The sequence below is a fragment of the Rousettus aegyptiacus genome, unplaced genomic scaffold (assembly GCF_014176215.1).
Source record: "Rousettus aegyptiacus isolate mRouAeg1 unplaced genomic scaffold, mRouAeg1.p scaffold_m13_p_14, whole genome shotgun sequence".
Lineage (NCBI taxonomy): Eukaryota > Metazoa > Chordata > Mammalia > Chiroptera > Pteropodidae > Rousettus > Rousettus aegyptiacus.
Window position 1 is genome coordinate 46,447,219 of NW_023416289.1, and position 24,183 is coordinate 46,471,401.

The 24,183-nt window shown below is 61.1% G+C and overlaps 1 protein-coding gene and 1 pseudogene across 2 annotated transcripts in view; both read right to left on the bottom strand.

Moving 5' to 3' along the window:
* Nucleotides 1–24,183, bottom strand: part of LRRC4B (leucine rich repeat containing 4B) — a 30,700-nt gene continuing 6,517 nt past the window's right edge. The window contains exons 1-4 of one of the 2 annotated variants that reach the window (XM_036232565.1): nucleotides 19,242–19,414; nucleotides 18,823–18,936; nucleotides 16,325–16,656; nucleotides 1–2,520 (exon numbers count right to left, since the gene is read on the bottom strand). In XM_036232565.1, coding sequence (XP_036088458.1) covers nucleotides 670–2,520; nucleotides 16,325–16,621 — 2,148 coding nt within the window. In that variant the 5' untranslated portion in view covers nucleotides 16,622–16,656; nucleotides 18,823–18,936; nucleotides 19,242–19,414 and the 3' untranslated portion in view covers nucleotides 1–669. Of the gene's footprint in view, nucleotides 2,521–16,324; nucleotides 16,657–18,822; nucleotides 18,937–19,241; nucleotides 19,415–24,183 lie in introns of those variants that run through there. The other variant, XM_036232566.1, reaches the window with a different exon arrangement.
* Nucleotides 3,838–3,956, bottom strand: LOC118611709 (annotated as a pseudogene).

Genomic DNA, 24,183 nt, shown 5'->3' on the forward strand with positions numbered 1-24,183 from the left:
TGACCAAAAAAAATATTTTTTTACTTTTTCCGTGTTTTTTTTTTAAAGTAATTACAGAGCAGGTAGTCGTTGACGCAAACCTCCCTTCGGTATCAAAAGAGTCTGTGGGGCGGGCAGGGGCTGGGGTGGCGGTGGAGGGTGGGCTGAGGCTGCCCCACCCGCAGCTAAGGGGCCCAGGGACAGGAGTGGGCTCGGTGGGAGGGGGCGGGGCCGGGCGTCCAGAGGTGCTGACGACCGCGTGTCTGTCTTCCGTTTCGGGGTGAGGGGGGGCAGGTGGGAGAAGGGGACAGGCGTCAAACTGCAAAAAAATGAACCATAAAAGGAGGACTGTTGGGGGGCAAGGAGAAAGGACACCCCTCAAAAAAACTCCTTTCTCCCCTGGAAGGTGGAGGGCTGGACGGTTGGTCAGGAGAGCAAGGAGGAAAAGCAGAGGGTTCCGGCCACTTCTCCTGAATCCGGCATCCCCTGCGGTCACCCTGGGAGATGGGGCAGGAGAGCCAGGGGACTCGGTGCCTGGGGCCCCCGCCCTGTCCTCGCTGGGCCAGCCGCCCCGGGGTCCAGCTGAGCGCGGAGCCCACCTTCTCCACGGTCTGAGGGGCTGGGGCTGTAGGGGGGCCCCTGTTTGTCCTGAGCCCGCGGCCCCGCCCAGCGGCGGCGGCGGCAACAGCGTCAGATCTGCGTCTCTTGCACGTTCTCCTTGGAGCCGCTCTTGAAGAGCAGAGGTTCGTGGATGGAGTTGAGGCCGGGCGGGCCCTTGCCCCCGCAGCCCCCGCCGCTCGGGGCGCTGCTGTAGTGCGCCTTGAAGGCGGCCGCCACGTAGTGGTGGTGGTTGAGGTGGTCGCGCTCCAGAGCCGGCAGGGCCAGGTGGCTGTCCCCGCCCACGCCGCCTCCGCTGGCCACGGCGGCGGCGGCGGCCACGGACACGGCGGAGGCGGCAGGCAGCTCGTCTTCCACGTTGATGATCTCCACGGTGCGCGTGGGCCCGTGGTGCTTGTGGAGCTGGTGCTGCTTGCGCAGCTTGTAGAAGGCCACGAGCATCACGGCGGCCATGAATGTGATGGCCACGAAGCAGCCGATGATGATCTTGGTGGTCTTCATGACGTCGTCCAGGTCCTTGAGGGCGTTCTCCGTCACGTCCGTGATGGGCACCGTGAACGCCTTCTCCGTGGGCCTGGAGGAGCGTGGGGCAGGCGCCGTGGTGGACGACGAGGCCGCGCCCGCCCCGTCCCCAGCCCGGCCGCCGCCCCAGACGCCGTCGGTCGTGGGCCCCGGCGGCTCCTTCTCGGTCCCCCGCGCCTGCAACACCTCCTCTCCGGGCTGCGTCTCCAGGGTCTCCACGGTCACCGTGGTGAAGTAAGTGTAGCCGCCACTGCCCGCCCCGCCGCCGCCAGCGCCACCGCCCCCCGGGCCACCTCCGCCACCGCCAGCGCCGCCGGCCGCCACGGGGTCCACGGCCGAGACGTTGAGCGTGGCCGAGGCAGTGGTGTTGCCGGCCGAGTTCGTCACCATGCACGTGTACTGGCCCGTGTCCTGCACGGTGACGTTGGTGAAGTTGAGCGTGCCGTCGTGCAGGACGGAGATGCGCACGCGGTACGAGCCGTGGGTCATGAGGGTGCCGTTGGGCGTCAGCCAGTTGACCGAGGTCATGGAGGTGCCTGTGCGGCACTTGAGCTCGGCGGCCATGCCCTCGGTGACGTTGAGGTCCGTGGGCGGCTCCACGATGACCGGCGCGTAGCAGGTGAAGTGCGACTGGTCCAGCTCGCCGATGTAGCGCCCCTTGAGGCCAGCGGGCGCGTGGCAGCGGGCGCAGCAGGTCGTGTTGCTGGGCACCGTCTCCTTGAGCCACCAGCTCAGCCAGAGCACGTCGCAGTTGCAGTGCCAGGGGTTGTGGTTGAGGTGGACGCGCTCCAGGCGGTGCAGGGGCGTGAAGAGGTCGTGGGGCAGCGACATCAGGTTGTTGTGGGACAGGTTGAGCTCCTCCAGAGACTTGAGGTCGTCGAAGGCGTTGCGCTCAATGGTGGCCACCTGGGCGTGCATCAGCCACAGCTTGCGCAGGCTGGTGAGGCCCTGGAAGGAGCCTGGGCGGATCAGGTCCAGCCGGTTGCCCGACAGCTCCAGCTCCTCCAGGCGCACCAGGGCCGTCAGGTTGGGGATGTCCTTGAGGTTGCACATGCCCAGGTTGAGGTAGCGCAGGTTGACCAGGCCCTCGAAGGCCGCCTCCGAGATGTACTCCAGCCGCTTGAGCTCACCCAGGTCGAGGCGCCGCAGTGAGGGCACGCGGTTGAAGGCGTATGAGGGGATGCTCTCAATGGGGTTGTTGCGCAGCCAGAGCTCGCGCAGCTTGGACAGGTACTCGAAGGCCTGCGTGGGCACCGTGGTCAGCCGGTTGTCGAACAGCTCCAGCGTGTTCAGGCTGGGCAGTCCGTTGAAGGCTCCCACCTCGATCTTGCGCAGCAGGTTCTTGCTCAGCTGCAGGATCTCCAGGTGCCGCAGGTGCTTGAACGTGTCCGTCCGGATCACCTGGGGCGGGGGAGGGGAGACACCAGTCAGGGACCCGTGAGCGCGCCCACGAGAGTAAGCGCCAAGCCACCACGTGCGGGCGGGCGGGACCCGGGGCGGGGGAGTGAGACCGAAAACGGGTGGATTGTTTCCTAGGAACACAGAACCACGCCCCCCAGCCCTGTGACCCGGATGTGCCCCGCTTCCCTCCCACTCAGGCTTTCCTCTGGGCAGACGCAAGCACGGGCCCTCCGGCTGCTCACGATGGGTGCTCACGCCCCTGTGTTCGCTATGTCCTGAATCAGAAGCCGCCCAAACATCCGTAACCCGTGAGGGACACATCGGCTCAGTCACGAAGAGGGACGAGCTGTTGACACACACACACGACGCCTTGCACGGGTCTCATGGCCGTCTCGTTGAGCACGAGGGGCCACACGCCCAGGTGCGTGCAGACGGACCCCGAACGTCCCTCGCTCTGGATGTGCCAAGAGGTGTCTCTTGGCCTGGGTTGGTGGCGGGGACAGGCGGGAAGGGGCACAAGGGAACTGCCTGGGGGCGATAGGAATGTTCCAGATTGGGGTGGTGGCTCCGTGGGTGAATGCAGCTGTCAAAACCGTACACGTGAAATGGGGACATTTTATTATGTATATCTTACACCTCAATAAAAAGGACTACACGGCAGCTAGCGTGGAGCACAACGTTAGGGCCAGGCCCTGTTCTAAACGCCCTATGGGCAATTGACCTAACCTGCCAGACCGCCCTTCCCGACACCTGCCACTCTCAAACCCGTCGGCTCAGAAAATGGAGACTTTTCATACCTTTGGCACCACATCCCACCTGGTGGCAAAACGCAATCAGAACTCATGTAAGCCGTTTAAGCATTTTATCGATCCCACCGACGTGACTGTTCAAACCTTTCACTGTAGAAGCATTCTCGCCTTTGAGGAGGGACACGAGACCCACTGGGGTGCTGTGAAAGTAGGCGCCACCCATGCCACGTTCCTCATGTGAAAATGCTAACACGTCTGGCCTTGAGGGTTTCACTCAAGCGATGATGAACTATCCCGATTGAAGTCGGAGAGAAAGAGGGGTGCAGAGACGGGCAGGGACTTGCCCAAGGTCAAACGGGAGGGGATGGCAGACCAGGGACCCGGCTGAGGCTGTGTGGTTCCACAATCCTGTTTCGTTTCGTTTCGTTTCGTTTCTTTTCTTTTCTTTTCTTTTCTTTTCTCTTTTCTTTTCTTTTCTTTTTTTCTTTTCTTTTCAGGTGAGGCAACCCTCAGTTGACTTCACAGATTGCAAGGACCTTGTCAACCATCCCTTATTTTTTATTTTTTACAACTACAGCACCCGGTCTTCCTAGGTGGTCTTCCATACAAGTACTCACCAGGCCTGACCCTGCTTAGCTTCTGAGAGCAGACGGGATCGGGTGTGTTCAGGGTGGCATGGCTGAAGACTAAGAGTCCTGTTTCTTTGCCCCTGACCGTGGCTGCTTCGTCTCGGGGCTGAGGCTGAGAGGCCAGAGAAGAGGCTGTGCAAGTCTCGCCAGACTGTCCTCGCCGATCATCGTGCTGGGCACAGATGCCGTTAGACGCGTTTCTGAAGCCTAGTCAATGCCACGGGGGATTCTAGCCTTATAAGGCTGAGGGGGAAATGGCGAGCCCCCAACAGCACACTGTGTGGTCGATGCTTCGTAAAACTTAAAAGAGGCTGAAGCATTGGGTATCCACACACAGCGGCCAGTAGAAGACCACGGGAAATAAAGAGTTCTTCTGAGCGTGAACTCCAGCTGTTGGGGGTTATGGCTGACTTTTATGGGTGACCTTTAGCTTTTCCTTCAGTGGACAAAAATTACTTTTACAATAAGTAGAGAAACTCTTTCTAAAAGGCTTAAAACACCACACTGTCCCCGAGAGGCACCCAGCATAAGAAGCGATGGTGTTCCCGTCACAGTCACACGCGTGACGCGTTTAACAGCCACTCCACACAGGCGCGAGCCAACAGCAGTGTGACGAGAATTGTACATTTTAAGTTTCCTAAAAGCCACATTCAAAGGAAACCCAGAACAGGTGAAACCGATTTTAATCGTCTACTTGTTTAGCCCAGCAGAGCCCCCATGTTATGACTTCGATATGTCATCAGGATGGAAAGTGAAAAACCAGGGGTTTGACACTGCACACCTGGCCTCCCGAATCCCGCCATCGCATTCTGCCCTCCCAGCAGCCTGTGCGCGGGGGCGCGGGGACCCATTCTGGGGAGAGGCGGGGCCTCGAGGCCAGGTCAGGCTCTTCCGATTCTGGAATCCTCAGGTCACCAGAAGCAGCGCACAGGGACACCAGGGTGGAATTGGGGTGGCAGAGGAAACGCACATCGTGGAGTCCGGGTCCAGGAGGGGACGTCCCCGCCCCCAACCCGCTTCCCTCCTCCTCCAATAAACTCTAACCTGAGTCCCACCATGGGTCCCCGTTAGAACAACAAGGCGACTCTTTCTGCTGATAAAAGCAACGTACACTCATTTTAGGGAAAAGTGTAAGAAGAAAAGAACTGTCCGCCACCGGCCTCCACCCAGAGTTCACTCAGCGGGTGGCCCAGGGCTGACCCTTCGGTCTCCTGTCTATGGTGCGGGCGTTTCCCAGCGTCTTTTCTCATTTTTGTTTTACGATGTGTTGGTGACATAATATCCTCTCCCGGGCACTGCATTTCCCTGTAGAGTCGTCGTCTATTGTGAGCATTTTCCCGCTTCTTGACATAGGCCTTGGAAACGATGTCCCCGTGCTCTGGGACTCTTTACCAGGTTGTACCCCACTTCGCGGACTGAGACGGTGAGGGCGGCCGCGGCTGACGCTCAGAGCTGGGCGAACCTCAGTAGGTGCTGTTTCACCCGCCGGAGCGGGAGTGGGGTCCAGGCCGGCTGCGGGTGGTCTGCCTGGGGGAGGGGGCCCCGCAGGACCCCGCTTCCTGGGCGTGGATGGGAAGAGATGAGGGCTGGATGGCCTCAGAAGAGGGAGGATTCGCGGAGGCTCCTAACTGTCCCGGGGTCTCTGAGGCCACCGGCCATGAGGCTGTCTGTGCCTGCACAGTAGGCTGGGGGCAGGACAGGGGGCCCGAGTACCTTGCTGTCCTCGAGCTCTGGAGCCCCGGCTCCCTCACGCGGGCCCCTGCGGCCTCAGTTTCCCCCTTGGAGGGAACGTGGGGAGCAGCCCAGCCTGCAGGTCTCCACCCGCCTATCCCGTTGTGTCCCCTCAAAGACCCAGCAATGCAACGAAAGCCCTCCGGCTCACACAGGTCTGGAGCCCGCGTCCCTCTGAGGGGGCCATGCGCGTCGTGCTGACGGTCCCTGGTGGTTTCGCTCGGTCCCCCTCTGGTCCCAGACGTCGCGACTACGGCAGCCTTCTCCGGGCGGCTTTGCCATTGGCCTGGGGACTGCTGGTGAAGCACACCCGCGCTACTGCTCCTAGTGACCATTCTGACCATCACGATAGGAGAGGGAGGTTCCCATCATTGCCGGTTGCCAGGGAGACAGGCCGAGGCGGACTCTGAGAGCAGAGATGGGACCAAGAAGCTGAGCATGGAAGGCTCGGTGCCCAATCACCAGGAAGTGCTCCTCTTTCCGTCTGAGTCACACTTGGTCCCCGGGCCCCCCTCTGCAGGTGGAGCAGGAGTGTGCAGCCCGCTCCGCCGGCCCCCTGCCTTCCGGCTCTTGGCGCAGCCCCTCGCAGAGGCCGGCTGCAGCAGTGTGGGACCCGGAACCAGACGCCACCTCCCCCGCCCGTGGGGTCAGCTGCAGCTCTGAGGTTCTACCCTTCTGAATGTCTCACGGCTGCCGGGTCTCCAGCCTCTCCCCTCCAGGCCTCTCCAGGGTCCTGCCACACCTGGAGGTGACACCGTCTCATCCTCCTCTAGAGCCTTCCAGTCTGAGTCTGGAGCCCTGCCCGGCCTGGCGTCCACCTGCCTCTGTGTCCCCTCCACGTGGTCCCCTCCCTTGCAGCCATCCTCCTACCTCTCAGCCAGACATCAACTCCTGGAATCCACCTCCCAGATCCTGCACCTTTGTGGCAGAACCAGGACTCAGAGGTACTTGTCTGGATCTAAATCTGAGGTCCCCACCTCAAACTAAGGGGACTCTCTACAGGCTTCCGTGTAGTTTTTTGGGTGGCACAGGCTGAGTGTTACTCACACATTACCCATATGTCTGTCAGCTTGTCTGACAGACAGCCTTTAGGTGTCTGCTATGTGTCAAGCACCATGCTGGGCTCTGGGGGGGCTGGCCGTGGACAAGATAGCCACAGCGGTCTTCCCAGAGCCTGACCTCGAGACGGGAGAGGGACACTAGACATAATCATTACACAAATGGCTACTTAAGAGGCAATCCTGTAACAGACCAGGGATCTGTGGTTCTCCAAAGCAGTTTGACTCCCCGCAGAGAAGGTGCTCTCAAACCTTCTCTGATGCTGGAAGAGGGGGGTGCAGGCCACCCTTGTGACCACTGACACAACACAACTCGGGAAGGATGAGGTCAGGACTGGTTCTTGGAGCAGACAAATTCTCCCAACCTCTGGGTCTGGCGTCTTTGGCCCGACCGGACACTCCCATTTCTCAACGTGGCAGAGGAGTGAGGCCTGGGGTCTTGCCTCTGATGGCCACCTAACTGCCCAAGTCCCCCAGTCCTCTCACTCCTGAGCTCACGTTTGCTGAGCCCCATGTCACCCACACTGGGCTCTGTGCCGACTGTCAAGGATACACACGCCAGTCAGTCAAGGGACTGTGGCCTCATCAGTGACAGCCTCCCAACTCCCAATGGGGTTTTCTTCCTTCTACTAATGCTGGAAAAAAAAAAACCCAAAAAACAAACAAAAAACCCCCACTGTGTTCTGTTGGGGTTTTTAAGAAAATAAACTGTCAAAAAATCCTTTATTAAAAATTTAACTGTGGTGGGAAAATGAGTAAGTGAATTGTTCATCATAAGACTATTAAGATAAATGGTTTTTATATATATCGGATGTAATGAACCGAAATGAAAAATTAGCAAGCTTACTTTTTCTTTGCGTTATTTTTTTTACATTCACAATTTTTAAAAAACACTGTTATTTTTCTGTACCAAATGCTTTTATGATGACTTCTCACATTTTTCGTCTTCCCTGACAGGGGACTTGTGTCTCTCTTTTTGGTGGGGACTTCCCTGACCACCAGGAAGTGGCCGGAGCCAAGCAGGCTTGGGGGCCAGTGCGGGTCCCCGCCCCGCTCACCAGCCACTCGGGCCTCGACTCAGCCTCCTGAGGCCTTGGTCCCCTTCTCTGTGGCGTGGGGTCTGGCGCCCTGAGGACTAAGTGAGAAGGAGCCCAGACCAGCGGCAGGGGCCACTCAGAATGCAGCCTCCTCCTTCTGTGAAGGCCTTTATCACCCCTCCCCTCCTCGATCAACAAACAAATCTTAAACCTGTCCCTCTACACAGCGGGGTGGGGTGTCTGGGCTCTGTGCCCCCTAGAAGGAGCCAAACCTGGTGAGAGTGGCTGGAGCCAACCGCTGTCTCCCCGGGTGCCCACCACCACTGGCAGGCTGTCCACTGCTATGGGAGGTGGGCAGGACCCTGAGCAGAGGCCAGTGGACCCACCATTCATGTACCCGATAGGAACCCCACTGGCCCTCGGTGCCCCCAATGACGACCCCTGTGCTTACCCACACCTGCCTTGTCCATGCTCTACTGTCCCTGTATGCTAGGCCAGGCTGTGAAGCCCAGCGGTGACGCCCAGCGGTGATGGTGACAAGGGGTGAACTTTAGACCTCCTAGGGCCCGCGGGGGGTGGGTTGTAAGACCTCTCCCCTGGGGCTGCTGAGAGGATGCAATGCCTCTTCACACGTCGGGGGCTTAGTGCGGGGCCTGGCACCTGTTAGGTGTACCTCTATGCCCAGGCCTGCCTCCACCTTCCCCTCCTCCACACCTGGGCTCATGCTGTCCCCGCCAAGAATGCCATCCCGGCCTCTGTCACTTCAGATTTTCGGATTTCCTAAAAAAGCCTTTCTCCTTGATAAGCCCTCCTGACTGTCCTCTTCCTCCTGGATGCCTGCCCCATCCATTAGATTATGTGATATCCATCCACATACCTGTCTGTCTCCCTCCCTCCCGCCACCCCCCACGCACCTCCTTCCACTCATCCACTGAGAGGTCGTCCCCTGAGGCTCCAGGGCCAGGCCCTGTCCTGGGCACTGAGTCAGGCCTGATGCCCGCCCTGCCCCCACCCTCAGGAGCCCAGACAGGCGTCTGGACCTGGGTGCACATAATGCAGGGGTAATCTCACGTCCCAGGAGCCCTCCAGCGGCTAAGCGTGCCGTGACTTAGCCAAGGCCCGCAGCTGGGAGGAGTGTCAAAGCGAGGTCAGGTGGGGGCTGGGCCAACTATCTTTCCCAGGAAGGTGCCCTGGTCCCCAGCCGCTCTCCGGCCCGTCCTGCTCAGTCCTCCCCTCTCATGTCTGCCTGGCATGTCATCATCATCTCAGCTGGTCCTTGACAGCATGGGTTTGAGCTGCCTGGTCCCCTTAGGGGCGGGTTTTTTCCTTCAATAAATACCTGTGGTCTTCGCCCTGTGGTTGGGGGTCTGTGTATGCAGAGGCCAACTGTGGACCCTGTTCTCTGCCATTGTGTTTTTATACAGGGGCCTCGGGCGCCCGCACAGGCTGGTCTCTGCAAGGGGTCCTGGAACCAACCTCCCGCAGATGCCGAGGGATGACTGAGTTTGGGGGCAGTTGGAAGTTATCTGTGGATTTTCGACTGTGCAGCGGTCAATGCCCTTAACCCCCGCATTGTCCAAGGGTCAGCTGCCCCCATGTGCCCTCTGCCCTGTCTGTCCAGCTTCGTGGGTTAGGGACATGCACCTGTCCTGCTCACTGTGCTGAGAGACATGCCTGGCGCACAGTAGGTGCTCGTTCCACCAATCAGGGACCCGAACTAGGTGCTGCAGACCCACTAGCAGGCTGGTCAGACCCGGGAGGAAGAGGGACTCATGGTCTCGGCCAGACACCTCCTCAGAGCCTGTTTCTAGGTGGAGAAAGGACCCACTCGGGGTGGCAGGAGGATTAAACCCTCCGTATCTGTAACTCGAGAGGAGGTGTGGCCGCAGTGGGCAAGTGAGGGTGGTCATTCCAGGGTCAGGCCTGTTTTCCCAAGGGCTGGAAGCCCGGGCCTGGGGCTGCATCTGGCCCAGCAGAGGGCGCCCCTGAGCGTGGGGTGGCTGGGACAAGGCAGGAGGCTATAGGGGTGGCCGTGAGGATTAAAGTCCAGGGATAGTGCCGTGACTCTGGCTGGGGGTGAGGGGCAGTGGAGGCCTGGGGCCCGGGAGGAAGCTAGGGCGCCCAGGGCCGAGAGTATAACCAAGCCACCAGGGCGCGGGGCCCAGAGGGCTACACAAGAGGGAGCAGCCGGGGAACACTCAGGAGTCCGCTCTGCAGCCCACCTGATGCCCAAGTCCCAGTCTCGCTCCCTGACCGTGGCCACCCCCACCAGGACTTGGAGAGATGCGCTGGGGGCGCACGCCCCCTCCCAGGGGGGCACTCAGAGAGCAGATGTGATCCACAGAGGGGTCCTGGGGTCTCCTGCGCCTCGGGCCTCAGTCTGCTCAGAGGAAGAGTGGGGATTAGACCCTCACCGTCCTCCTGCTCAGGGCTGTCATGAGGCTCAGAAGCCTCGAGAACAATTGGGTGGGCCCTGTGCTGAGCGCTGGCGCCAGCAGTGACCAAGGCTGATGTCCACCGACCCGTGGGGCTTGACCAGAATGGGGATTCTGGGGTTTCAGGGAGGGCGCCTCCGAGATTGACGGTTCCCTGAGGCAACAGAGATGAGAGCGGCCAGCTGACCACGCCTCACTGCCGAGGCTCTGGAGTCCTCAGCAGCTGACCGCTCCCCAGGTTAAGTCATCCCACCTTATGCCACCTCGTCTGACCTAATGACGATCGCTGCATCCCCAGGTCCATAGAGAGCGCCTGGCATGTGGTGGCAGTTATTACATACTCGTTCAAAGGATGGACTTTCTCAGCAGCTCTGGGCCAGACGGAGGCTGTTTCTTTCTGTCTTTTTTTTTTTTTTAATTATTATTTTTTACGCCTACAGCACCTGGTCTTCCTAGTGGTCTCCCATCTAAGCACTAACCAGGTCTGCCTCTGCATAGCTTCCAAGATCAGACATGGAGCTTGCTCAAGGCGGCATGGCCACAGACCATAGTCTGTGGTTCCACTAGGGCGCGAACTGGGGACCTTCTGCGTGTAAAGCAGACGTGCAAAACACTATGCTATGGAACCATGAACGAAGGCCGTTTCCATCCCCATAACAGCGGCGCTGGAGCTGAGGCCCCCACGGGCTTGATAACGTGCGAGGAAAGTGGGTCAAGCCTCGACTGTCCCGCTACGCGCTGCCGACATTTCCGGGGTTGAGGGGGTCTGTTTTGATTCTTGTTGTTTTTTAAATTAAGTTTAAAAAAACCAGTTGGACATCCTACTTGCATCCTTTGGAAGCTCAATACCATGCTCTAAGCATTTTCCCATGTCATTCGCTATTCTCCGCAGCTCCATTGTGCGCAGTGGCGCGACCCTCCGCGGTGACCATGCGCACTGACTTGCTTGACGGATACCAGGGTATCAGGACATAGGGTGGCCTCTAGGGCTGCAGGGCTGCTGGCTGTGCGGCCACCTAGCTCTATGCTCCTCCAAGCACTTCCCTCGGACGGGCCGGTTGGCTGCCTAGGACGGACGCTCACGCCTTGTCAAGCGCCTTCACGTGCATTGGCCACATGACTTCACGGGTGACCCCGAGGGACCTAGGGATACTCGCCACGAGCCTCAGGGATCAGTACTTTGTTGGGTTAAGTGCATGTCCTCTGAGCCACTAACCCCACTGGTTTACATTTCAAGACATTATCACGCACGTCCCAAAAGGGTCTCAAGGGAGGATTTGTGGTGAGGGCAGCGCGAAGCCTCCGGGTGTCCGTCCTGACATGGGGTGGGGAGATGCCCATCAAGGGGAATTCTGCAGCAGCCAAAGCAACAGAGCTCACACACACACACGGACACACACATCGCAACCACGGCCGTGCTGATGGCTAACAACCCGGGCCGAGTGAAAATAAGGAGACAAAGCCATCTATAACCCGGCTTCATTTACATAAGTTAAAAACACTCGCACACAAAGCAACAATAAGCATTCTCCAGAACGCGCGCAAGCAGAAAGATCCACAGTAAACACATGAGGGTAGCTGGCTGGAGGCGGGCGGGGACCGGAGAGGGACCAGGACACAGGCGGTGCTGGCGGAGGCAGACGGGCTGGAGGCCTCATGAAGAGGGGACGCGCGGGCGGGTGGTGGCAGGTGCGGCTTCCACCTGGATTCACCACGACACTGAGGAGCAGGGGCGGCACCGGGCCTGCTCAGCCGAGATGCTTCCCCAGCTGCACCCCTGGTTCTCTGGGGGGCCGTGAAGACAGTGGCACATGAGTGGCATCGGCACGACAAGGCAGAGGGAAAGCATCACGTCCATGCAATCTCAAACACAACTAGGGGCCCACAGAAGACTGATGATTTAAAAAAATATATTTTGCCCGTGAGGAGCATTAAAACAACCACATCCACCACCTGCTGTCCCGTCATGTCACAGACGGCTTTTTGATCCTCCCCCAAAGTCAGCGCCATTGCCCCAGAGAGAGACCAGTGCGGCCACTCGCTGCCCTGACTCTCCGCATGGTCCACAGTCCTTGCCGCCCTGCAGGCCACGGAGGGGGAACAGGTGACAGAGCCGCCAGGTGCTGGGGAGACAGCAGGGTGCGGGCAAAGTCCTTGCCCTTACCGCGGAGGTGGCCGCCCGCGCAGGAGCCGAGCCTCACGCGCGTGTGTATGCGTGTGCGTGTGCACGCATGTTTGCGGAGCTCACGGTCTCCGTGGGGGGGAGGAGGGGAGGACAACACTCAAACAAGCAAACAAACACAACACACAGACGCATGGGGCAGCGCTTCTCCGATCTGCCCTCCGACCCTGCGATCCTGCTGCAGGGATTTATGCCAAGGGCCGAATCTGGAGCGTCAGGAGGAACCAGCACTGAGGATGTTCACTGCACTGCCATTTACATCAGTGAAAACGCTGGAAACCAGAAGCGACTGGTTAAATAACAGTGTCCTGTGCCATCGTGAAAACCGACATCGAAGGCGAGGATTAGTGACAGGGACAAAGACCTTCGTGGTTAAGCTCCTAGCTGCCAAAAACTAGCTGCAACATACACACGACGGTATGAAATGGTGTGATTTCTTGTTTCTTTGAAAAAAAACAAAATAGAAAGAAAAACAAGAAATCAGTTTACTCCCCCTAGCCTATTGTACACACGCTGAGAATGCCCGTGAAGAGTATCTGACTTGAAGACGCCCGGGTTCACGGGCGTCACCTGTGGCTGTCAAATCACAGTTGGCTTTTGTCCCTGTGTTTTTACTTGGGTATGTTTTCTAGTGTTTCTAAATTAATTTGTATTCACTCTGTAATCAATAATTTAGAAACACATTTACAAACGCACAGAAAAGAGCCAGGAATGCTTTAAAACAAAATGTAAGCAGGAGTTTTTTACATCTAGCAGTGGGACTAAGGGTGATTTTTTTGTTCATTTTTTTAATTTCGATAATTAAAAGTTATTATTTTTAAAGCACCTCTAATTGCTCCTGAGGGGGTCCCACCTGCAAGGCGTCCGTCTGCTAAGGGGGCTAGTTTGACTGGGCATTTGCAAGTACCCACTCTGCCCTTGGGGAATGTGCTCGTAGGGGGTCAGCAGTCTCCAGAGCGGGGTGCCAGAATCCCCAGGATGAGAAAGGCGTCCTATTCTCCACCCTGGGACTGTTGGTTTTCCCGCGTGCTTTGTAATGCACATGCGCATGGACGCAGCAGACTGTGCGTGACTTACAACGAGCTCCATGTGTACCATGGGGCTCACGCGTAAAGTCTGACAGCGATGTGGGTTTGGAGGGGAGTGGCCTGGAGACGAGGTGGCAGACACATGAGCAAACGGGTCCAAGCACAGGAGCCAGCTCAGACCTGACCTCGGAGTCATCCTCTCTTCTCCTCTTCCCACATCCACTCTGCAGGAAAATCCTGTCCTCTCCACCTTCCAAACAGACTCAGAATCTGCGCACTTCTCACCACCTCCCAAAACCAGCCTGTTAGAGCCGAGCCGCCGGCATCACTGTCCTGAACCCTTGTCCCTGCAGTCTGTGCCCAGCACCTCGGACAGAGACCCAAGTCAGAGTTCCCCTGGCCTCTGCCCAGAGCCGCCCCTGGCTCCTGTCTCACTCAGAGAGGAGGCCAAGTCCTCAGTGTGACCACAAGGCCCAGCAGGATCTGCCCCCAGTGTCCCCTCTCAGCCCTCCCCTCCTGCCCGTTCACCTGGCTCACCGTGCTCCAGCCCGAGGCCTTACTGTCCCCTTCCCCAGGTGTCCACAGGCTCCCCACCCTTGCCTTCTCCTAGAGGACACCCTGCCCTCCCTGTATCTTTAAAGCTGCAGCCGGGAACCCCTCCCCCTATATTTCCGTTCCCCTCCCCATTTAACTAGGCCTAGCGTCTAGCGGGCGGGGGGCTCCGTGGGGCCGGGCTGGCACTGGTTTTGGCTACTGTGTGTTTTGAGTGCCCAGGCCACTGCCTCCTACACAGAAGAAAACCAGAGACATTTGACAAACAGAAGCGTTCGGGGTGAGGGCTGGAGTGTCTGGGGTGGGCTGTGGGCCCAGAGAGGAAGGCGGAGAGGAAAGGCTGGCCTGGGAGTGGGGTGAGGCGTGTCCAGGCAGAGGAATGGCCTGAGGAGTGACTGGTGCCAGCTGTGGGGACTCAGATGAGAGCCCGGATGTCACTGTTCCAGGCCAGGAACGTTCAGAGGTTTTAGGCTGCAGACAGCACTGGACATGTGCATGTGTGTGTGTACACGTGGCATGCCTGTGCATGTGTGTGCGCACCTGTGCATGTGCCTGTGTGCTTGTGTGCACATGTGTGCATGCGTGCCTGTGCGTGTGTGGATGTGTGGCATGCCCCTCCTTCGGTGGGCGCCCAGCAAACATTCGTGGGACCAAACTGCCATTGAGCGCCCCAAAGAGAGGAAGGGCCTCTGCCATGGTCTCAGGCCGCAGCCGGCGTGGGCTCTGCACCCCTTCCTCACGGGCACACTGGGTGCTTCGACCCCCACCCAGGCTCCTCCGCTGCAGCGGTCCCAGCCTGGCGTGCCCTCCCCTCCATGTGTTTAGTTCCCCTCCCTCCTAGACTGTGCTGGCTGGGGCGGGGTCGGGGGGGCGGCAGGTCGTGGTCGTCACTGAGAGCTGGGGCTGGCATGGAGCAGGGGCTGGCGCATCAGCTGACTGCCATACGAGCCAGGGAAGGATGACGGGGTGCGGAGGCAGGTGTGGGGTGACAGTGAGGTGCAGTGTCACTCTCTTGAGGGAGACACGGGCATGTCAGCTGGACTGCACTGGAGGGGCTCGAGGTGGACTCAGTGTGCTAGCAGGAGAGGTGTCCTGAGGGAGGGGGTGGCCGGGCGGGTAGCCTGTGGCCAGAGGCCACCGTCCCGTGGGAGCAGGGCGGGGGCGCGACTAGGCGGGTTACGTTTCTGGACCCCCGCTGCTGCTTCACTGGTCCCTGCCCCATGACCCCCAGGACGGGACAGCCTTCTTGTCTTTGGTGGCCCCCTTGGCACTGCCCCCAACAGGTCCTCTCTCTCCCCTACAGAGGGGGCACCTGGTGAGCAGGCTCTCCAGGACGGCGAGATAGGGGCCACTGACCCCTTCCCCCTCCCGAGGGACAGACCAGGAGCTGTGGTGGAGGAGGGGCTGTCCGCTCTGTGGGGCCTGGGATGGTGACACAGGAGCTCTCTTCCTCCTGCTTTTATGGGCGGGGACAGGAGAGGCCTGCACAGATGGGGACAGGGGACTGACCCATGGCGGATCTCAGCCAGGGTGAGTAACCAGGGGTTACCTGGCAACATCTGGGGACATTTTTGGAACTGGGGTCAGGTGTTAGAGGCACCTGGTGGCCAGGGACGCTGCTCGCTGCTCGACACCCTAAAATGCACATAACAGCCCCACAACGACGGCTGGTCCCGCCCCAAACGGCAGCAGGGCACGGGACAAGAGAGTGGCTTTAAACGGGCACAGCTATGCCCCGAAGCCTCACTCAGAGCCCACTTGAGTCACAGTCACAATTAACTGAGTGGCAACTGGCTGTCGGAGCAGCAGCCACGTGCGCAAGGCGCCAGGCCCGGAAGGCCTCGTGCACCCCACTTCCCGCCCCGCCCCCAGAAGCCGAGGCGCGAGAGCGCACAGGAGCCAAGTGAGAGCGCGCCAGGTGCCAGGTGGGTTCCAAGCCCCTGACAAATGTAAAAGCCACCAACCCTCGCACCAACCCCTCGGGCAGGGCTCGTAGCGTCCCATTTTCTGGGTGAAGACGCTGAGGCGCAGTCGCGCCAACAGGTGCCTGAAGCCATGCAGTGGGAGAGGGCGGCGCCCCACAAAGGCCCTGTGCGAGGGTCGCTCTCTGCACGACCTGTGACTCTGGGGCCAGGCCAGGCCCAGGGCTGGCTGTGCCCTTTGCGAGGCCCCGCAGGTGGCCCCGCCCCTAATGCGCAGACGCAGGCGCAGATGCGGGGAGCCACGTGCCCAAGGAACCCGCATGGCCTGGGCTCCAGTCGCTAGGATGCAGACAGCATCTCCCAAATGCCCAGGGAATGGCGCGAAGAGCGGGTTGGGACACCTAGAAGCCCCTCAGCAGTTTGGGGAGGAGGGGCCGGCCACCGTCTGTGCCCCCTGCCACACCTGCCGCCGCGCGCTCACCTGGATGCCGTTCTCCTGCAGATTCAGGTACCGTGTGTTGACAGGGATGCTGGCCGGGACCTCAGCCAGCTCTCTCCGCGTGCAGATCACCCGGCTGGCCTGGTTGCTGCAGGAGCAGGCTGCGGGGCATGAGGTGGCCGGCGGGGAGCCCCCTCCGGCAGCCAAGGTCAAGGCCACGCCGCCCCCGCCGGCCCCCAGGGGTGGGGAGAACAGCCAGAGGAAGAGCAGGGCCCCGTGGGGCCAGGACATCCTACCGGGCGGCAGCGGGGGGCACGGGGAGCCGCGGGCACGCGCCATCCTCAACGTTCATGCTCCGTGCGGGCGCCGGGGGGCTGTTGGGGACAGAGAAGGACAGGCTCAGCGAGGGACACGGACTCAGTGTGGCCCAGATGCTCCCCAACACCCAGCTGTCACCATCACCACCTCCCCCCCCATCCCACCCCCCCTCCCCCCGCCCCCGCAGAGGGAGGGAAGGTCCCAGGTAACCAGGAGAGGGAGGTGGAGGAAGGGGCCCACCCAGCCCCCACCAGCCCCTAGCATCCTCCCATTTCACAGAACTGAAAACGGGCCCCAGGGGGAGGAAGCGCTTGCCCAGGGTCACGTGGGCAGTTAGTGGAGGAGTCAACTAGATTCATAGCTTAGTTCTTTGCACAATTTCAAAAGTAGATAAACAGGTAGAGATAGAGAGAGAGCTGGACAAGACAGAGGAAGACAGGAGCCGTGCGGGAAGTTGGGGGCAGGGGTCTGGCTCGCATCTCAGCACCCACCCCAGGCCCGCAGTGGCCTACGTGAGCCTCCAGGAGGGGTGTCCAGCCTCTGGTTCCCTCCCCTCCCTTCTCCGGGATGTTCGCGAGGAGGCCGTTCCCAGTGCCCACATAGGCCCCCCCACACTTGACTACACATGGCCCTCGGTGACCTCTGGGCCCTTCCAGGCCCGTGGGCCTCACAGAAGATGCACAGGGGAAGGTGAGGCACTGGCCAGGTGGCTGGACCAGCCGCTGGGCGAGGGGGTTGCCGAGGCCACCCTGGGGTGACAGGAGCTCAAGCTCAGGTGGCGTCTGGAAGGCACAGGTCGGCAGCTGCTGTAGGACAGCACCGGGGAGGGGATGTCTGGGGACCTCGTGCCCGAGTTCTGGGAGAGGGTGGAAGAGTGTGGGGTCTGGTCTGCCCACTCCTATTTCCACAGGACGACAGGGGGGAACGGGGCAGAAGACAAGCTGACGGTGACAATGGTGAGGACAACAGGCATAAGCCCTCTGGGACTCCGGGCAGGCCTGCTCCGTGCACCAGACCGCACATGCAGCTGTCTTGCAAGGCCTCACGGTGCCCCCCGAGGAAGTGGCGAGTGGGCCCAAGATACAGACAAGGACACTGAGGGCCAGGAGGGAAAGCGGCTGGCCCCGGGGCACCAATCTGGCTGGCAGCCAGGGAGGGGACCATGGCCAGGGGCCCACCCTCTGGCCCCAGCCCCGACCTCGCACAGTTTCGGCACATGTAGACGCACCCACACCAGTAGCCTCTGCTCCCCCATGCAGAGCCGAGGGCCCCACGAGCCGTCTGCACACTCAGCCAACAGCAGTGACAGCGAAAGGCACGCCCTCACACGGCGCACTCAGACCCACGGACACAGCCCCCCGAAGCACATGCGCGTGCACACACACACACACACACGCACACACACACTCACTCGCCCGTTCTGCAGTTTTCCAGAGCATTTCTACTTAGTCGAAATGCGTGTGCGTATGTCTGTGTGCCTGAGTGTGTGTGTGCAAGAAGAGGAAGACAGTCAAGGGGACAGAGAGAGACTGAGGGACAGTGAGACAGAGCGACAGGGACAGGGACAGAGAGAGACAGGGAGACAGAGACCAAGACACAGTGAGACACAGAATGACAAAGACAGAGACAGAAACAGAGATAGATACAGAGGGACAAAGAGACAGAGCGAAACCAAGAGATAGAGAGACACAGAGATAGATAGATTCAGATGGAGATCAAGAGACAGAGGGACAGAGAGACACACACAGGGACAGAGAGAGGCTTGGATTCTGTCCGTATCCCTGTGTCCCCCCCCGGGGACTCGGCATTCCGCTTGCAGGGCTGGGGCCATGTGAGTCTCTCTCTGGTGTGAGGGTGGTGGGGTCTTTACGTCTCTGAGTGTGACAGGGACCAACGCTCTGTCCTTGTCCTTAGCCTACCACTCCGGTCCCACCTCGCAGGACTGCCAATGACCCAGCCCACACCCTTTAAGCCGAGAGGCTGGTGTAGCCCAATGGGGCCAGGATCTGAGGCCAGGGGACGCGTCGCAGGGCGCCCCTTGGGTGGTGGGAGCCCACAGTGCCCACCCCAGGTCCAGGGCGCCTGAGTCTACCTCTGCATCTGGTCCCACCTCTCCAGCCCACTGCGCCCCCACCCCCCTCCCCCATCACAGCTTCTGCAGCGCCCTCTGCCTCCGCCATCGCTGCTGTCCTCATCCCCTCCGCGCAGAAGGGGGCACTCACCCCTTGGCTTGGCTTCCATGGGGCCTCTCCCTGCACCCCAGGCCCCCTCCTCCACATGCCTCCGCCGGCCAGCTACGCCTCCCCAGCTCTGGGGGACTTCGCGTCGAGGTCGTGCTGGGGGGGGGGGGCGCAGGGGCTTCTTGGGTCTCCCCGCGCCCCCCCCTTGCCTGTGGCCCTTCCCGCCCCGGGGGCAGCTGTCGTGGGCCACTGCAGCTGTCTCCTGCTCCCCTCCCTGCTGGCCTCCTGTCCCCCACCCCCACCCCCGCCCACCTCCACTGTCCCCCACCAGCCGGCCCCTCTGCCTCCGGTTCCTGTCCTCCTCTGGCCTCGAGCCCTCTTCAGGCGCGCCCCCCTCACTGTCCAGCTTCCCTTGGGACCACCGGGCCCCCTCCCTCCCTCCTCCTCTGTCTCCTCCTCACTCTCGCTGGGTCCCCATCACCCTCTGGTTGTGGGGAGCGGGTCTCAGTCAGTCTCGTCTGTCTGTCCGTCCGTCTTGGTCTCCCTGGCCAGGCTGGCTGTGTCTCTCCCTCTCTCCGCGATTACAATTTCTAGTCACACAGCAGTGCAGAGCCAAGCTCCCTCCCTCTCTCCCTCCCTCCGTCTTTCTCTCCTTCCCAGCAAGCAAGCGGGTGGTGGGGAGGGCTGCTCTCCTCCCTCCTCCCCTGCTCCCCGCCCCTGCGCCCAGGGCTTCCCCTCCCCCGCTAATCAAAGGCTCCGTTATCTAATTAACCCGTTGGTTCTGGGCAGCCAGGAAGGTCTGGGAAGCGGGGGAGGACGCTGGCAGCGGGGCTGCCCGAGGAGGGGGGTCTGGGCCATGCCAAGCCTGGCCTCCTCCGAGGCCTAACGGGGCAGGGCCACCGCCAAGCGCCCTCCCTCTTTCCCTGCACCTGCCCCCAGACCCCAGGGCACACAGCCTCGCTGGGCTCCACACAGCCCCCCTGCACCCCACACAGCTGTTTACTGCACCTCCACCCCCTGAGAGACTAGCGGTCTGGGGCCCGCACCACCAACACCCCAGTCCTCCTGCTGGGGGCCAGCCCGTGCACGCCTGCACGCCGTGCAAACCCACCCCCCACGCAGCTCTCTCCCTGCTCCCCAGCCCCAGCCCGACTGTGGCCCCCTGATACATTCTGCAAAACAGGCAGCGAGGCTGCATTTGTTCCTCTGATCCATCTGTCCGTCCGTCCATCCGTCCATCCAGTCAACAAATACGTTCCGAGTGCCTGCTACGTGCAGACACTGGTGTAGGCGCCGAAAAACACACATGCCACTTCCACACTCAAAACTCAGGACACCCACAAAAGACAGAGCAGCGGGAGGAGAGCTCGGGGGTCCAGCGCCAGGACCCAGGTTTGAATCCCGGATCTGCCAGTGACTTGCCCTGTGGCCTCGGGCCACGGCCTTCATTTTTCTAGGCCGTAGAAAAATGCCATGAAAAAGGATGATAACAGTTCCTTTCTTACAAGGCTGTTGGGGAACCGACTAGCTCAGTGCTCAGTGAACAGCTCCACCTTCACAAGGCATACAGGGATCCCGCTTCCCCTCCTGCCCCCAGGCCTGGCCACCTGTCCCCCCAGTGGCCAGAGGTGCATCTTTAGTGCCCTCCCCGCTTCTGCCCTCAGGCCAGCCAGAGGGCCTGCCCACGTCCCAGTCGGCTGCTGCCCTCCCCTGCTCAGCAGCCTCTCTGCCCAGTCCGTCTCCCTTGGGGTTGGGGCAGAAAGTCACCACTCAGGAAGACCCCCGCCCCCCCCCGCCCCGTCTCCACTCGCCTGCCTCAGGGCCTCTGCATCTGCAACTCTCTGCCAGAACCTCTTCCCCCACTGTCCCTGTCTCCTCTCAGGCCTTTGCTTGGATGGGACCTTGTCAGTGAGCCCATCCTGAGCGCATCCTGTCACACAGCGGCCACCCCGCGCCCTCTCCAGCACCTCCTCCGCGTCACTTTTCTGTATAGCGTTTTTCGCCCTCTGACCTCTTATGAGCCCACTCCCCAGAGCCAAGCTGCCCAAGGGCGGAGGCTTAACCTGCTCTGTGCGTGTTTGGCCCCCAGCACCTGCGGTGGTGCCTGGAGCACAGTAGGTGCTCAGTAAATGATGGACGGTCAGTTGCCATCGCCGTGGGCCCGCATTCCTCCCCGTGACACCGCGTCCCCGTCACCTCAGCCACGTGCCACGCAGCCCAGGACACGTTCCAGCAGCCACACACCTCGGCCTCCCTTCCCATCCCAGGAGGCCTGCCCGGTGGGGGCGGCACGTCCTTACGCTGCGCACACAAGCGCCTCCCGCTTGACCACATGCCGGAGCCATGGCATCGCCAGCAGGCTCAGCCCCAGAGACTGTACTCCAGGTCCTAAACGGCAGGTGCCCAGTGACCCCTGCATGTGCCAGGCCCTGCAGACGACCAACCAAGTGCCCAGAGGCCGTCTGCCCCGCCCCCTGTGCACAGATGCACCCCCGCACTCCGCAATGGCGGTGCCGGCTCACGTTTCCTGTCCTGAGCATGGGTCCGGGCATCGTGCACGCATCCCACCTCCCTGAATAACAGCGCCACCAACAGCGGTGACGCGGGCCACGTGCCTGGCACTGTGGCTCCCCCGTCTGTCCTCTGACCAGAGATGGCTGTGTCCCCTTTCACAGACAGCAACGCCGAGGCACAGAGGCCAAGCACACAGCTAGGAAGGGCCCGAGACCCTCTGCTGGTCATGGCTACTGTGGCACGGAGGTCCCCTGGGAAGAACCTGAACCGTGGCTGTCCCCCTACCAGCCCCTGCCCTCATCCCCACTGCACAGGATGTGACAACCGCATGCCCGCTCTGCTGCCTGCTGCGGACACTCTGTGATCTGCCTTCCGTGACACCCCGCCCACTGGCCGTGAACCCTTAACCTTGGTGAGAAGCATGCTGAGCCCTTGCTACGTGCCTAGCGCTGCACAAAGTACCGCCCATGCCTCAGTCCACGGGCTTCTCCCCCTGGCCCTAGGCCAAGGGGTCTACTTGGTGTGCACTGTATGGATGGAGCAGCAAACCCAGAGAGCCAAGGGTCACACGGCCTGTACGGGACGGCCGAGGTGGAAAGCCAAGGCCCAGAACTTGGCCAGGTGACACCTTGACTCTGGGAGAGGCCTCGACGCCCATACGCCCGTTCTCCAGCCCTGCCTGGTGCCAGGGATGAAGCAGAGACAGATGCAAGAGGCCCCAGAGCGAGGAGAGGTGCGAAAGGCAGGAAGGGACAGGGATGTGGCGAGACAGAGGCTGGAGGGGCATGGAAGGGGCAGGAGCGCAAAGCGAGTGGGGGTGGGCCGAGGCCTGCCGCCCTCCCCGGCCCAAGCGCTGCTGAGTGATCTCGGGCACCATGCCCAAGAAGATTCAGGCAGATGGCACAGCGGAAACTCAGGGGCCCGGGGAGGCGGGGCGAGGAGGAAGGGGAGGCGGGGAGCACTATTGTCGGGCACGCTCATTTTCCTGGGGGACGCTCAGAAGGTGAGAGAAAAGGTAGGAACTGACTGCGGTACGAGCAGGAGGCATTGTGGGTAGAGCTGGGGAGCTTCCCAGCTGTGAGGGCTCCGGGCAGAAGCGCCCAAGCCCGCAGGATGGTGAAGCCAGGGAGAGCCGGGAACACCTGCCTGCCTGGGCGCCCGTCAGGCAGGCAGGGCCAGGAGCTGTCGGCCAGGAGGGTGGACCCAGCACCTTCCTGTGTGTGTCCCTCCGAGCCAGCCCCTGTCCTAAATGCTCTTAAAGTAAAAGCCGCCCAAAGCCCTGTGACTCGCCAGGATCCTGAGCCTTGAGAGAGAAGAACCCTGGGCAAGAGCTGCCCAGGCCCTGCGTGGCTGCTACTGGTGACACAGGGCGGGGTCTCCGCACAGGACTTGCCTGGACGACCAGCTGCGGGGTAGCAGGACAGGGCTTCGCAGGGGCAGGGTGAAGCTGGGAAGCAGCTCGGAGGAGGTGGGCACTGGGCACTCAGAGGCCCTGACTGGACGTTCCTTTTGTCTTTTGTACATTTGCCTGATATTTCCTGAGTGCCTCTTGCCGCCTGCCCCAGCCGCGCCCTGGACGGGGTCCCACTGCAGGGCCTGGCTCCTGCTGTGCCTTCTGCCCCAAGCGGTCTCTCTGGGGTCTCAGAAGCTCCGCCTGCCTCCACTCTGGTCTCCGTCCCAAAGCCACCTGGGAGAAAGTTGCTTCACCCTGGCCCCCAACTCTGCATTTCCTTTTCTTCGCAGCCTCCTCATTGCCGGCATCACCTGGCGGACAGCGGTCCGTCCTGGTCCTGTCAACTGTCTGCCTCCTCACGGGAAGGCGCACGCCTCATGCAGGGAGTTTTGTGTGGTCCGTTCTCTACCGTGTCCCCATCACTTAGGACCCCCAAGTCAACACTTGCTGAGTGAAGAAGGCGCTAGCCAGTGCCCCCTCCCTCGGGGTCCCTGATGGCGCCAGTGCACAGGGCCAAGTAGACCTGTTTCCTGTCCTTGGGGAGTTTGTGATCCAGACGCCTGGACCCACACAAAGGCTAAGTGAGAGGAAGGTCCTCTCAGAAGGGCACTGCCGCTGGCCCGGTAGAGGTGAAGTCCAAGCTAAGATCCGAAGTGTAAGCAGGAGGAGAAGGGACCCCTGTATTGAAGGCTGGGGGCGAGAGGCAGGTAGGCTCAGGGAAAGCCACCTGCACGGCAGGCCACGTGGGGCATCAGGGGGCTGCGACAGGGCAGTGTGGGGACAGCTCTGGGCTGGAGAGACCCCTCTCAGTGGACCAGAGCAGGGAGGCTGGGGGCCGGGAGGAGCTGGGCCGCCGGTCTAGGGGAGAGGAAGAGACCATGACTGGGGCATGACTGGGGCCGTGACTGGGGCCGTGACTGGGGCCGTAATGAAAAGACACAGAAAAGACAGAACGTGGAGGTGCAGGAGGCGAGGGAGGGGGCGGGGCAGGGGAGGAGAGCGGAGTCATCCGGACACCTCCTTAGCTCTGTAGGTGGCCCGCTCCTGCATAGCCTGCCTGCTCACCACCACCCCCGGCCCTCATCTCTTCTGTGAAACGGGATGGGGGGGGTGGGGGGGGGACGACAACATGGGGACGACAACGGACGCTGTGGTCCCTCCGTTTCCCAGTCTGAGAAATGGGAATAAGTAACAGACACTCTACAAGCCCACGGGGAAGGCAGGGGCTGGGGGTGCGCAAAGGCCTGGAGCACAGCCATTCGCCCGGCGCTGTGCGATGGTTTCGGTGTTTGGCTGTGTCGCTGTCTGTGGCACCGTCCACACTGTCCAACATGGTGGCCACCTGCACGCGCGGTCACGGCGGGCGGCCCAGGTCCATGGTGTGACTGAGGGCTCAACAGTCAGTCTAGTTTTAGTCGGTGCCCACACGTGGCTGC